The 14,563-nt window shown below is 40.4% G+C and overlaps 2 protein-coding genes across 3 annotated transcripts in view; one reads left to right on the top strand and one right to left on the bottom strand.

The window, feature by feature from the left end:
* KLF11 (KLF transcription factor 11) overlaps positions 1–662 on the top strand; it is a 51,970-nt gene extending 51,308 nt beyond the window's left edge. The window contains exon 4 of the mRNA XM_069107751.1: positions 403–662. Coding sequence (XP_068963852.1) covers positions 403–479 — 77 coding nt within the window. The 3' untranslated portion in view covers positions 480–662. The remainder of the gene's footprint in view (positions 1–402) is intronic.
* Positions 1–14,563, bottom strand: part of CYS1 (cystin 1) — a 35,887-nt gene that overhangs the window by 8,313 nt on the left and 13,011 nt on the right. The window lies entirely within an intron of this gene.

Genomic DNA, 14,563 nt, shown 5'->3' with positions numbered 1-14,563 from the left:
CAGAATGAACTAATATATCGAAGTCTCCTATATGAAGTCACTAACTTTTGGAGAAGGAAGCTCAGACTACTTTTGAATACACAAATGCAGGAAATTGTCAAAATTGCCAGTCTCTATAAGGCTGCTGAATGTATATGTTTATTATATAGTACCAACAACAGCAGACTGCCAATGCATCCTTCCCATGATACAGCCCTTAGAAAACAGTTGTTTCCTTCCCTTACTAGTGAAGATATGTTTTATCAGTGCATGACTGCTTTCAGTTAGAAATTAAATGTTTTATATTTAAAGGTCAAAGATCTTTTTAGTTCCATGCTCTCCCCAAGAGAACTGTCTATGTGGTCACTGGGTGGGAAAAGGGCTGTTAGGACTTCCATAACAGTCTTCTTTCTGTCCCTTTAGGCAATGTCCACCTCAAAGATCTTACTTTCAGTCTTGTCCAGACATCAAGCCTCCCTGCAACAGATTGGAAAGAGTGACCTGGTGGGTGTACATATGGGATCCCTGGACATTCAGAAGGAGATTTAACCATTTTCATTTGTTAAAAATGTAAGTTCCAGGTGCAGTGAATAGAGCACCCATCCTGGAGTCAGGGGGACCTGAGTTCAAATGTGGCCTCAGATACTTGACACATACTAGCTGTGTGACCTTGGGCAAATCACTTAACCCCAATTGCCCTACCTTCCCCTCTACAAAAAAAAAAAAAAAAAAAAAAAAGAGAGAGAAAAAAATGGAAGTACAAATAAGGTTGGTATCTCTCAAAAAAAAAATTACTTGTTCTAAGTAGGCACTTGTTGGGGATAGAAAAATGTCTAAGAGCGAGCCCAATGTCTCTCTAAGAGGTCCCCCTATCCTCTTCCAACTGTATTTATATTTAAAAGTTTATTGGAAGGTATGTTCTATGCTATTTGTACTAGGGCACAAAAATTTCTAGTTAATGATTTTAGGGACTTGAATATCAAGCTAGTAAGTTTATACTTTGTCCTGTGGGAAAGGAGGAACCAGAGGAATTTCTAAGTGGAGGTGGTGGCATTAACAGGAGTGAAGTGTTAATGATATTGTGAAAATAAATGTCTCTATTTCCTTCCTGTAAATCCAGTTGGTGAACCTTCCAGGCTTTGACATAATATATAGTTCTTAAGTTTGGTGACAATATCTATGTCCATGTTGGGGATTTCTCCTTGGAGAGCAGTCTTCAGACTCTGAGGGCAGCCCAGTGGAGAAGTGATAATGAAAATAAGGTTGAATTTGGGGTCAAATAAATAATAATAATAATAACAATAACTGGAATTTATATAGTACTTAGAGATCTACAAAGTGCTTTATGTGTGTTCACTCACTATAATCTGGCGAGGTGGGTGCTACTGTTATCTCTGTTTTCAGATGAGGAAACAGATTAAGTGATTTGCCCAGGGTCACACAGATAAATGTCCGAGTCAGGATTTGAACTCATATCTTCCTCATTCCAACTGTTTGCCAGTTACCTTTATCTTCAGGTTCAAATCCTAGTCCTGCTACTTACTACCTTTGTGACCTTGCACAATCATTCCACTTCTCTAGGCCTCATTTTTTTCATTGTTAAAATGAGGAACTTTGACTAGATGATCTGTAAGGAACTTTCTGTCTTCATATTATAGGACCTTAACTATACTTAAAATAGAAACTCATGTGACTGTTCCAACCAGCTCACTGCCTTTTCTTGTCTGAAAGTCCTGAGAACACAACAGCTTCTGTCGGTCCAGCAATTCCGAGCAGCTTTTCTCAGCAGCCCTGCCCACTGACACCTCCAGCCATATCAGAAGGAGACCCAAAGGCTCAGAGTTATTTTCCTTTGGCAGTTGAGATGTTGAACTTGGCTGGGTCCCATCTAGTTTAGTGCTAGTATCAAGAAGGATTGATTGCCAGCTGGGTTATGGAAGAGGGCAACCCAATTGCTCTCACCTGCCTTTTTGTTTATCTCATCTCAATTCCATTTACCAAAGTCTTCTGATGGTTCATTATGACTTGGAGATCATCTTGGGCTCCCAAAGGTTTGGACAGCAGAGGATCAGTTCTTCCAGTTCCTATCAAGCTGGAAGGACGTCAGATATGGACTTGGTAGGTGACTGTATGTCTGTTTTCTGAGGAATAGTCTAACTTATTTCATAGAGGCTCATTACTGGGATGCTAATGTATACAAGTGGTGAATTTGGAGGGAGTCATTTATAAAAACCATCTACTAAGGTATGGAAGGTGAGCCATGTCAATTAAGGAGGTGGCCACACTGATGAAATCATCGATCCTTGAAGTATTGAAACATCTTAAATCCATCTCATGTTCTCCAAATCCCTTCCTCCCACAATTTCCTAACCGACTCTCAGTTCTGTTTCCTCCTTCATTATTGCAATATTTTGACCCATGAATCTACTTAGGAAGGAAATCTGGAGACTAACAAACATGATCTTGGGGTTTTGATAAGAGCTGGAAATCTGAAGATAGATAGCATTTGAATCCCAACTCTGTCAATGACTATCCACAAGACCATGGCTAGTCATTTCTTCTCCACTGACCCTTAGTTTCCTTTCCTGAATACTATATCATAAGATCATAGATTTAGAGTTACATGGGACCTCAAAAACTATCTAGTCCAGTTACCTCATTTTATAGATGAGGAAAGTGAGACCGAGGCAGGTTACGTGATTTTTCCAAGTTATACAGATAATAAGAATCAGTGGTGGGATTAGAAACCAGGTCCTTTGATTCTAGAGCCAAGCCTCTTTACACTGGTTCCTAAACTCCAGTAGAGTCTTCAGAATCTTTAAGAAAAGATAGCTCTAGAACTGGAAGGAATTCTGGAGTCCAACCCCATCATTTTCAAGAAACTGAGATCCAAAGAGATGGACTGATTTGTCCATTGTCACACGGCTAGTAAGCTACAAAGCTGGGATTCAAACCCAGGTCCTCTGATGCTAAATACAGTGGTACTTCCACTAATCTTACTGCAACCTCTTCTCCCCTGAAATTCAATACATAGAGCAGTGGTCCAAGCAAGAAGACTTGGGATCAAATCCCACCTCTGACTCTGAATACCTGTGCGACCTGGAGCAAGTCCCTTAATCTCCCTGATTCTCAGTTTCCTCATCTATCAATTCACAGACTTGCATACTTCCCCTGGTACTCAACGGTTTTGAAGTCAGAAGACTTGGGTTCAAATCTTACTCCTGACTCCTATTACCTGGGTTATTTTGAGCAAGTCACTTGAAATCTTTGGATCTTCATTTCCCTCACTGAAAAATGAAGGGGTTGGACTATATTTTAGGATACAAACCTTTGAACTTCCTATTGCCTTTTGGATACGATGACTTGTAACTTTCTTATTACTCAGATTAGTCAGCAGCCATACCTAACAGGCTAGTAGGTCAGTAGAGAAAAGTTGGGCACTGTGGCTATGTGACTGTTTCTCTCTAGAAAATCATTGATGCACCCAATAACTTTATTTCTTGCACTGAGACTAGGTGGACAATGTTCCTGTAAACTCTACCAAACTGGAAAATCTTCAAATGCAAGCCCAGTGAAAGAATGTGTATTGGCTGTCTGGGGCTTGCTCTTGCCAAATAAGGGATGTTAATCAGCATAGGCCATTGCCAACATGCTACCAGGTCAATGAGTCTCAAGCAAGAGTATGTGGATGGCACAGTGCCTTCCATCACCACTCTTCATAAGGCCAGATAAATAGTCGGCCTGAAGTTTGTCAGCAGATCTGGGAAAAATATATCTGTTGGCTATGCTGCTTTGGTACACAAGTCTTAGCTGAGCTATGTGGTTTTCAACTAAACTCTGTTAGAGCTTGGAATTAGACTAATAAAAACATTTTATAAAAGCAAGTTTCAATGGAATTTAAAGCATTTCCTACCTATTATCTTATTTGAATTTCTATACATCCTTCAAGGTCAAACTCCAAATGGCCACCACCTTCCTGAAGCCTTCCCAGATTATATCCTCCCCAGCAAAAATGATCTTTCTTTCAGCTCTTACATAACACTTCTGTACGTGTGTGTGTGTGTGTGTGTGTGTGTGTGTGTTATATTCCTGAGTAGGTTATCAATTCCCTGAGGAATCGATCTTCATTTTGTCCAAAACTTACCATAGGATTTTTTTTTTTGTAAGCATTCGGGGTTAAGTAACTTGCTCAAGGTTACATGGCCAGTTATTTCTGGGTGTGGTGCTAAGTATCTGAGCCTGGATTTGATCCCCAGGTCATCCTGACACTGGAGCTGGTACTCTTACTTGCTGAGCCCCTTACCATAGGATTTTGCACATAAAAGATTCATTAGGTTTATTTAATTTGGTTCTCACAATAACTATGCAATATATATTGGACAGGTGCTCAGTAGGGTTTAGGTGGAAAGAACATAGAATTAGGGATCTAGATTTGAATTCCTTCAGGGACACATTTGAACAAATGAATAAATGAATGGATTTAATTAAAAAGCATGTTAAACTCTTTATGCTTAGAATTGTGCTAAGCACTCAATCTGTCCATAAGGAACTTACATTCTAATAGGAGTCGACAAAACACAAGAAGAACGATGGTCAGGGAGTAATGTTTTGGTCAAGGAAATCACAGATGATAAATGGAGCTAAAGGACAATTGATTGACATGTCATTTCCAGGAAAGGTAGTACTGATTCAATTATTGTTCCCAGATCAAAAGGTGGAAAGTGGGTTAGGGGAATGAGAAAGACAGAGGAATATATGGTATGAAGATGGCTGGTTAGCAGCATGGTGGGACTGGTTTGGGCTAGATATAGTGAACTATCGCCATATTCTCACCTAAGGTGTTTGGTACTGTAACGGAAGATGTCCTGTCATGAATTAAAATGGAAAAGGGGTTCCCTACAGATGGTGAAGTATTCCACATGTTCTTTTCTGCTGATGACATTGCTCTGATTGCATCAAGCCTGAAAACAATGTAAAGGTCTTGAAATGAAATTCATAAGCATTAAAATAAAAAAAGATCAGCCTAGTAATCCACATAGGAAAACCAAGTGAATGAAAAAAATGACTATTGTTCAGACTGATACTCAGTGAAATGGACAGACCATTGTATATATTGGACAGACATGGAACAAAGTCCATAACTTAACAGGAGAAAGAATAAAATGGGAAATTTTGTATTTTGTATGCCTTTGGGAAATTATGTATCATTTTCAGTGATCCCTGAAATACAAAACCTTTTCTTTCTAATACAAATATTTAAAGTCTCAAGTTATTCTCCTGATGATACTATATGACTGTGATCTATAAAAAACATACTCTCTAAGGCAGAGCATATGGTGAGACAGCTTGGTGGTGAAGTGGCTAGGGCCCTACTCCTGGAGCCAGGAAGATCTGTATTCAAAATCACCCTCAGGTATTTACTAGCTGTGAGTCCTAGAACAAGACACTGAGTTTCCTCATCTATAAAATTGTTTTATAATATTTTATAATGGCAGCTACCTCCCAGGGTCATTGTGAAGATCAAATGAGAAATATTTATAAAGTGCTTAGTACAGTGCCTGGCCCATAGTAGGCACTTAATACCTTTTTCCTTCCTTCCAAAGAATCCGAGGTGGCTCCCAAGGGCAACGGGGAGATAAAAGATGGGAAAAAGTAGGCTGTATCACATTGCCAACAATGACTTGTGTGCCAGGAATGATGTAAATGATCTCTGTAAAATGAGGGGGTGGGTTGAACATGGTGACCTATAAGGTCCCTTCCAGCATTAACTGCAGGAAATATACAATTAGAACAAGAGAATGACTTCTATTGAGAGCAATGGATAATACAGGGACTACCTGAGGGCTGCCTTAGTATTCTGTCTATATTAACTGTCTAGAGGAAAGTCACCAAATCCTTTGAGGAAGGTTGGCAGGAAGGCATAAACAAGGATACCAAGGAATTCACAAAGAAGAATAAAGCATAATTTCCAACTTACAGCCTAGCTGAGGGAAAGACACCCTAATGAAACAGAATGTACAATATCGAAGTTGTGCTACTTCATGCCCATGTGACTTTGGGAAAGTCACTGCCCCTCTGAGCCTGAATTTACTTATCTGTAAACTGAGGTGGGCTTGTTTGAACATGAGGTTCCATGAAGTACCTTTTGGCTCTAAATCTATCATCTATGAATGAAGGAAGACAAAAAATGGTTAGAATTGGGAATGAGAATAAAGAGCTCCAGGGATTGATTCTTATTTTCTCTTCTTCTACCCCCAAGATGGTCTCAATATTATGAGAAACCCTAAAATGTTCATTCTTGCTATTTGGTTATTGTAGTATCTTGATGCTCAGCACTCAATACCCAACTAAAGAAGAGATTAGTAGGAATAAGAGTGATAGCTCTATCTTACTCATAATAGTTTACTCCTTTCTCTAATGAGCTCCAAAAATTTTATAGATACCACCTCATTCATTGCTGACCACATCCTGGTTCTCAGGAAAGGGAGTGGGAACCTCTGGCTCCCACATAGATAGAATGCTCAGTAGTCTGTTTCCCTCCCATGCCCAGTAGCTCAGGTCATTGCAAGCTCTAGGCCTCATTTTGGGTCCTACAAAATCACAGAATCTGAGTTCAAAGCCTCTCCTCCTCATCTACCCCTTACCCCTTCCTAGTAAGCCAATCTGGACTTGAACAGAAAATCTTACAAAAATCTTTGATAAGTGCTCACCCAGTCTTTGCTCAAAGACCTCCAGTGACACAGAATTTATTACTTTGAAAGGTAGCCCATTCTACATTTGGATAGCTACAAAGGTTAGAAAGTTTTCTATAACTTCTATCTGTTTCCTCTACTTCTGCTCATGAAATCAAAAGAAATTGAATTCTTCTATACAACAGTCCTTTAAATACTCAAAGATAATTATTATGCCCATTTTCCCAGTTTTCTCTTCTAGGAGCTAAACACTTTCTGCTTCTTTCAACTGATATTTATGTAATCTAGAGTTTAAGCCTGGGTATTTACATAAGGCTTGCCTCACTGATGGAGAGAACAATTATTTGGCACTCTATGTCTATACCACCTTACATTTCTATGGCCTGGTTTCTAGCTGCCTCCCATTCGTGGTCTCTTTCTGTATATTCTTCAGCTTGTTAGCATCTTTCCTAAATTGTGACACCTAGAAATGAACACAATACCTGAAATATGGTCTGACTAGAGGACTATTATCCTTCTAGTTCTAGATAAAATACTTTTATTAATGAAGTCTAGGATAGCATTATTCTTTTCTTTTTGATCACCATATCACACTATTGATTCATTTAGATCTTGTGGTCCACTAAACCCCCCAGATCCTTTTTTACATTTGCCTTCAGAATCTTCCTTTCATATCTTAGAGTGCTAAAACTACCCTTTGGACTACCCACCATCATGCCAATCACCATTTCATCCAGCTTTTGTCCTGGCAAGAAGACCCCAAATCCTGTGCTCCATTTTTTCTTTGGTCTTTATTGTCTATACCACACATCCTAGCACTGCTTCGATCAATCATTCATCAATCAACTAACAAGGCACTAGATAACAGATAACTAGATAACTAAATAACAGGCACTAGAAAATACCAAGATAAAACAATGAAATAGTTCCTGCCTTCAAGGCGCTTATGTTGTATTTATTCAGCAGCTTTAATCATACCTCACATTTCTTTCTATTGGGACTTTAAGGTTTACAAAGCAACCACCTCATGAAGGGAGAGTACAAGAATTATTGTCCCCCTTTTTCAGAAGTGGAGACTGAACCTCAGAGAGATGAAGTAATTTGCCCAAAGTCAAAAGTCAGAGTCAGGATTCAAATGTAGTTTCCTGATTCTGGAATCTTTTCCTGCCCCACCTATGACATGCCCAGTACTGTTGGGGAAAGAGGTGCCCACAAGACCATCAGAACACTTTACAATTTAGTTATAGAGAGAAGACATGAGACAATTAGTGAATATTATTAACCAGATAATCTAGAATAACATGATGAAATGTAAAATGAGGGAGCTGCACTAGATTACTGCTAAGGAACTTTCCAACCCTGACATTCTATGATGTTGGATAGAAATGTAATAAGATTATGTCATCTTTTCTTCTTGGATTCATAAGACCATGGATTTAGAGCATGGCACACACCCTCTGTTTTGTGCTGGGGGGGGAAGGGGAGGGGAGGTGAATGGGACACCACCTCACAATGGGGAAATGGAGGCCTTGGGCACTATCAGCTACTGTTGGAGAATGTTACTGCATATGCATTTGGAGTGAGAGAAAGGGGGACACTCAGGAAAGTAGTGAGCTCACCCCAGCCCACTGTGTGGTGGCTCACCATTTTAACTAATTATTCTTGCTAACCAGAAGCTAAACGGTGTCATTTTTGCCCTACTTAAAGACTGCTGGTGCTGTTCTGTTTTACACACAGGGCCCTGGCACAAAGGCCCAGTTATCATCTCCTCCAACACCTCAATTTGCTCACAGAGCATCTTGTTTTGTACACACTTATGGAATATTGTGTATCATAGTTATTTGTGTCCAATACCCTTATTGGACAATGAACTCCATGAAGTAGGGAACCTTGCAAATAGCAAGCGTTTGATACATGTTGGATCAATTGACTCATCGAAGTGGTGCTTCAGTCAACAAATCTCGAGCAAATTCTGCCTCCAGAGGCTGGGCCCCTAATGTGCCACATTTTCTTGTGTTGAGAGCAGGAAAAAGATGAGAAGTTTTTGTTAAAAAAAATATTTATAGCTGAGTGATAAGAACATAACAAATGTTTATCTTACAACAAAGGACTCTTCAGATGCACAGGAAAAGTTTAGAGGAATAAGTTTTATGCAAAGGCCTGGACTTTGAGGAACCCCAGACCAGTTCAGTTAAAATCCTTGGTAAGTTCTTGCTTTTCCACCTGAAGAGGTATTTTATTCAGTTACATCTTTGCCTTCAAAAGCCATGCACACCCTTCAGGTTACTTCTCAGGGCTCAGGGCTGTCTCAAGGTCCCTCTAATTTCTTCTGTGTGTGTTTTCCTTCTAGGGCAGCAGGCCACAACAACCCCATGCCTTAGTAGCAGCTAGTTAGGGAAGAGAATAAAGCACTAGACCTGTTATCAGGAAAACTTGAATTAAAATCTGGCTCCAGACACTTGATGACTCTGTGTAAGTCACCTAACCTTATCTATTTTTAGTTTCCTCATCTGTAAAGTTGGGATGATAAGGTCAACTACCTCCCAGGACTGTGGTGAAGTTAAAACGAGATAATATGTAAGTGCTTTGCATTCCTTAAAGCAGTATGTAAATGCTAAGTATTATTGTTATCAGACAGATCTTCATGAAGTTGCTATGTCCAAAAATAATCCATCGTTTGGCAGCAGAGTATGTAAATCCATATTTCTTCTGATGCTCTTTAATGGGCAGCCTTTGGCCTTTCTTTTTTTCTTCCTAGTGGAAAGTAGTGGCTTTCCAAGTGCTGGAGGTGCTCAGATGGAAGCTGGATGGTCGGTCACCTATTGAGTGTTTTAGAGCTTTTGCTCCGAGGTTCTTTGCAATTCTTCACTTTAGTGACCTAGGCTCAGATCTTGCCTTTGCTGTTTGCTAATTGTCCCTTCATTATTCTGTGCTTCATTTCTTTTAGCTGTAAATTGAAGGGTGAAGGGAGTAGGAAGAAGCCCACCCTAGCCCACCATCTTATAGCTTCCTATTTTAATGAATTAATCTTGCTAACTAAATGACCTCTAAAGTCCTTTTCAGTCTTCAAACCTATACTCCTAAGCTCACTACCCATGTCACCCCTCACATCCCTTTCACCTCTCAGAGACTGTTTTGTCATCTTTAAGATGGGGCTTTTGTTGTTCAGTTGATTTAATCATGTCTGACTCTTCGTGACCCTGTGGACCATACTGTTTGTGAGATTTTCTTGGCAAAGATACTGAAATGTTTTTGCCATTTTCTTCTCCAGCTCATTTTACAGACGAGGCAAACAGAGTTAAACGACTTGCCCAGGGTCATGCAGCTAGTAAGTATCCGAGGCCATATTTGAACTCAGGTCTTCAGGCCCAGGGTTCTATCCACTGATAGGGATAGGGCTGATCATGCTCATATTCACATTGTAAAATATATAAGAACTTCCACACGTAGTAAAATCGACACCCAAAACTTCACATGAAGAGAAGTATTTGTAAACTTAAAAAATGTAACAGAAATAGGAGCTGATGTTCTTAAGATACCTGGTCTGCACGCATATATACAAATTCCATAGAATATGGTGGGAGAAGCCCTGGTAGTGGTGTAAGAATATCTGGATTACAATCTCACCTCTCATGTGTGTGCAGTACCTGCATAATCTTAAGTGAAATAATTCAACAATGAGGACTTCAGTTTCCTCCTTTGTAAAAAGAGGGGTTTGGTCTACATACCTTCTGAGCTTTCTGCTAGCATCATCATGCCCTTGGCTAACAGGAGAGGTTAGTAAACCTGTGGTCAGTGAATGACACAATGTCTCCCCCTTGTGGCCACTGTAGCAGCACCAGCCCTTCCCCTCTGAGCTGGTGGTTGCTGCTTGTGTCAGAGAAGGGGAGCTACCAACATTATGTGGGATCCTGAGTCAGGGTCAGGATGGCAGAGGATGTCTGGAACTTGGCTGAACCTGTTCTTGATACAGCAAGGCTCCGGATGTATGTGGCTCACTGGGGTATATACTGGACTGTTTGAGGAAATCGACAGGCACCAGGAAGAGTAAAAACAAATGCCTGCTTGCCTGAGTGTCCTGAGCAGGTTCTATAGAGAATGATGCAGAAAAGATCTCTAGAGGTTCAGGTATGTTTAGGTTCCTCAGACCAAGGAACACACACACACACACACACACACACACCCACCTTCCAGTTCTCAAAGAGATTCTGCCCAAGCCCAGAGAAAAGATTTACTTAAGACTTTAAAAGAACAAACAAATGAAATGGATTCCTTTAGAAGGGAATATTTGTATTGTTTAGGAAAAATGAGCTAAATTAAACAAATATTTATTGAATCAAGATAAAAAACTTTTATGCACTTCAAGAAAGTGTGAATTCAATTCAGAAGTTTTAAAAATAAAAAAAAACACTAAAAATTGCTACTGTTTATGACTTGTTAAAATACTGAGTCAAGCTTTTTTTTTTTCAGTATGTGGGCTGGTCCAATCAACTAATCTGTGGTTTCTATATATAGGCCATAACTTATGTAACAAAGTGACTTCACTTAATATTTCAAAAGATCCCTGTTTATGTTGGTGTGGGCACTGCCTACTGCTAGGTTTTAAATGACTATCTTGAGGTCATCCTTAACTCCTCACTTGTGCTCACCCCACATATTCAATTTGTTGACAAGTTGGGTCTACTAGGTGATAGGCGATAGAAAGCTGAGCCTGCAGTCAGCAAGACCTGAGTTCAAATCACATTTACTAGTTGTGTGACTGTGGGCAAGTCACCTAACCTCTGTTTGTCTCAGTTTCCTCAACAGTAAAATGGATGTAATAATAGCACCTACCTCCTGGGGTTGTTGTGAAGATCAGATAAGAAAATAATTGTAAAAAAACAGTTAGCATAAGTGTCTGGGGTATAGTAGGTACTCAATAAATGTTAACACTTTCTTTCTCTTCTCTCTCCCCACTCTCCTCTTTCTCCTCTCCTTCTCTTTTTTCTCTTTATCTCCTCTTTCTCTCCAAATCATCCTCAACTAAGCTGCCAAGGTGCTTCTCTAAAGCAGAGATCTCATGATGTTACCCCATTACCCAATAAATTCCTTATTATCTCCCAGATGAAATATAAAATCCTGTTTTGACTTGTAAAGCTGTTCACAGCCTGGTCCCTTTCTATCTTTCTGGTCTTTGATACTTTATCCTCTTCTATGCAGTCTACAACCTAGCAATGCAGGCCTTCTTGCTTTTCCTCACATACAACACTCTTTCCGCTCAGTGCCTTTTCACTGCATGCCCTCCATGATTGGAATGTTCTTCCAGCTCACTTCTACCATCTACCCTTCCTTTAAGACTTAGCTTAAATCCCATTTTTTACAAAAGTGCCTTTCCTCTGGACTCCCCTTTCATTTACTCTGTATACCTCATATGTACAGAGTCATTTGCTGTTGTCTCCTCCATTAGCACTCTGAGGGCAGGAACTGTTTGCCTTTCTTTGCATCCCTGGCACTTAGAAGAGTGCCTGGTACATAGTTGGCACTTAATAAACGCTTATTGACTGACTAACTACAATTCAGTCACCCTAACTCAGGTAAGAGTAAGAGCTGGAGACCTTCTATGAGCAGAACAAGTTTGTACCGAGTGGCCCTTTTGGGCACCATTTGACCAGAGGCTATTTAAAAACAAAACTGAAGGTATGTTGACTAGATTGAGGTGTGTACAGGCCCAGGAAGCTGTTCCTAATAGGGGCAATAGGAAACTGGAGCAGGATGGGTCCCAAAACTACAGAGAAAACAACAGGGTAGCAATGCAGAAGCCAACAAGTGGAGAGGTACAGCAAAGGGTAGATTCAACAGATCTTAGCTATGACAGTGTGGTAGTGAGCTTCCCAGACTGAAGAAGAGTCACTGAACCACATCAAATATCAGGAGGCAAAGCTGAGCAGATTCATGTAGGAGGAATCTCCTACACTTAGCACTTAGACCCAAACCCCTGTTCCCTTTTGAGGTCAGGGAATTTACTCCCTTTCCTATGGAAGCATGAGTGTGTGGAAGATTGTGTTTGTCTGCATGTCTGGGAGTGGGGTGGAGGACTGATGCAGACTTTTTGCTTGATTTGCTCTATTTGCTTTGCTATCCTATCCAGTTAAATACTTTGCTTTAGTTTATGTTCCTGGCCTATTGGTAGAAAATGTCCTGGGTGAGGGCACTAGATAAATGTTGCCTTCTTTCCTTTATTGAACTCAAGAAATAATGTGATTCTGGAGATTAGGGGATATCCATTCCACGTGCAAAACTGCCATTAATCCAAGTCTAATGGAATTGGAAAAAGCAAGGGAAAAACATCCTATCCATCAGCTTAGTGTATGTAGTGGGAAGGCCAGACCATTGAATTGGAATCAAAGGACCTGGATTTGAAGCCTCATTCATTTATTTGTTGCGTGACCTTGGGCAAATACTTTTTCCTGCTGTGAGTCCAAGTTTATTTATCTGGAAAAAGAGATGTTTAGATGTGATGTCAAAGGTCCCCCTTTCATATATAAATCCTACCATTTCTGCTCTCTCTGATTCTACCAGTCTGTCTCTGCCACAAGAGGGCAATATTTCACAATAGGTAATCATCAGGAGTCCCTAAAACTCCCCAGATTGCGGGTGTGCCCCCAGAGCTTTAAGGATTGCCTGCTGATTTGCTGCCTAGACTGACAAGAATTTCATGGAGTTTATTTGACTTCTACAAGTCCATGACTCACACAATAACTGAAAGAATACGGGGCTTAGAATCAGCACACCTCCATTCTTGTGCTGACTTTGATATTAACTTACCTTGTAATTGTGGTCAAGCTGATTCCCTTTCTGGGTCCCAGTTCTCTGTAAAACCTAAAAGGTCTCTAACATCCTTCCAGCTCTAACATTCTATATTCTAAGGTTCCTTCTGGACCTGAGAGTCTATATTCTAAGGTCCCCTCCAGCTCTGATATTTTATGGTTTGATTCCTCTTCTGAGTAAAAGCAGAATCTATTAGGAAATGTTCAGCAAATGTACCTTCTCATGTATCAGAAAGGCAGCCTTACATGAGGAAAGTAGGGGGATTGACCCAGCCAAACCCCTCCCTGTTGCCATACCAACTATCCACTCATCCCTCCCATGAGGAGAATATTTTCAAAGCCACAGGTATTTCCTCCCCAATGGAGAAGGCAAAAGGAAAATCATAAACCAAGTTCGGGCTCTTGAGAAAAAGTGTGGCATTTATAAAGGATGGGTAGATCTTAGCTCAGCCCTAACCATCACACTCACATTGCTCACCACTTACCACACTGACTCTTCTCTTCAGCCCTGAGCTCTTTCCACTATAGACTACAATGCCTCTCTCTGTGTGAGTTAGTAACCAGTTTCCTTGGAGTGACCTTGTAGACTGAAAGCCTTCTATTAAATTACCCTGGGACTTTAGCTTGGCTTTGTAAAGTTGGCTTTCTAAATGCGTAATCACTCTCATTGCTGGGCCATCTTTAGATTTTCCCCATTCCAGTTTAGCAACGGGGCCACCAAGGAGAGTAAGGAAAGGGGTAAAATCCTACTCTTTAAAGAGTATAAAGGTAAGCTTACTTCCTCTTGGAGGCCACAACATCCTCTGCCAAAACAGTTTAATATTTGCCAAAATGCTGGAGAAGAGCCTGCTTTGCCTAAGAAGAAGCAGCAGATTCTCTAGAAGCTTCCCAAACCAATCCAGTCACAGACTTAATGGATTCTCCCCACCCCCTTTACTGGATCTGTGATTTAACTGGCCTAGGGATCCCTGGGTGAAGAACTTCCCCTACCAAAGCAGATCTTTACTCTCTTAGAGTCTTAGACAATTGCCCAGGGCACTGAGGGTAAGTGACTTGCCCAGAGTCACACAGTCAGTACATGTCATG

Source organism: Petaurus breviceps, unplaced genomic scaffold, assembly GCF_028583685.1.
Source record: "Petaurus breviceps papuanus isolate PSGF00001 unplaced genomic scaffold, PetGlider_PUasm1.0 90255, whole genome shotgun sequence".
Taxonomy (NCBI): Eukaryota; Metazoa; Chordata; class Mammalia; order Diprotodontia; family Petauridae; genus Petaurus; species Petaurus breviceps.
The sequence above is the reverse complement of the archived record's forward strand: the minus strand, read 5'-3'. Positions and strand labels throughout refer to the sequence as shown.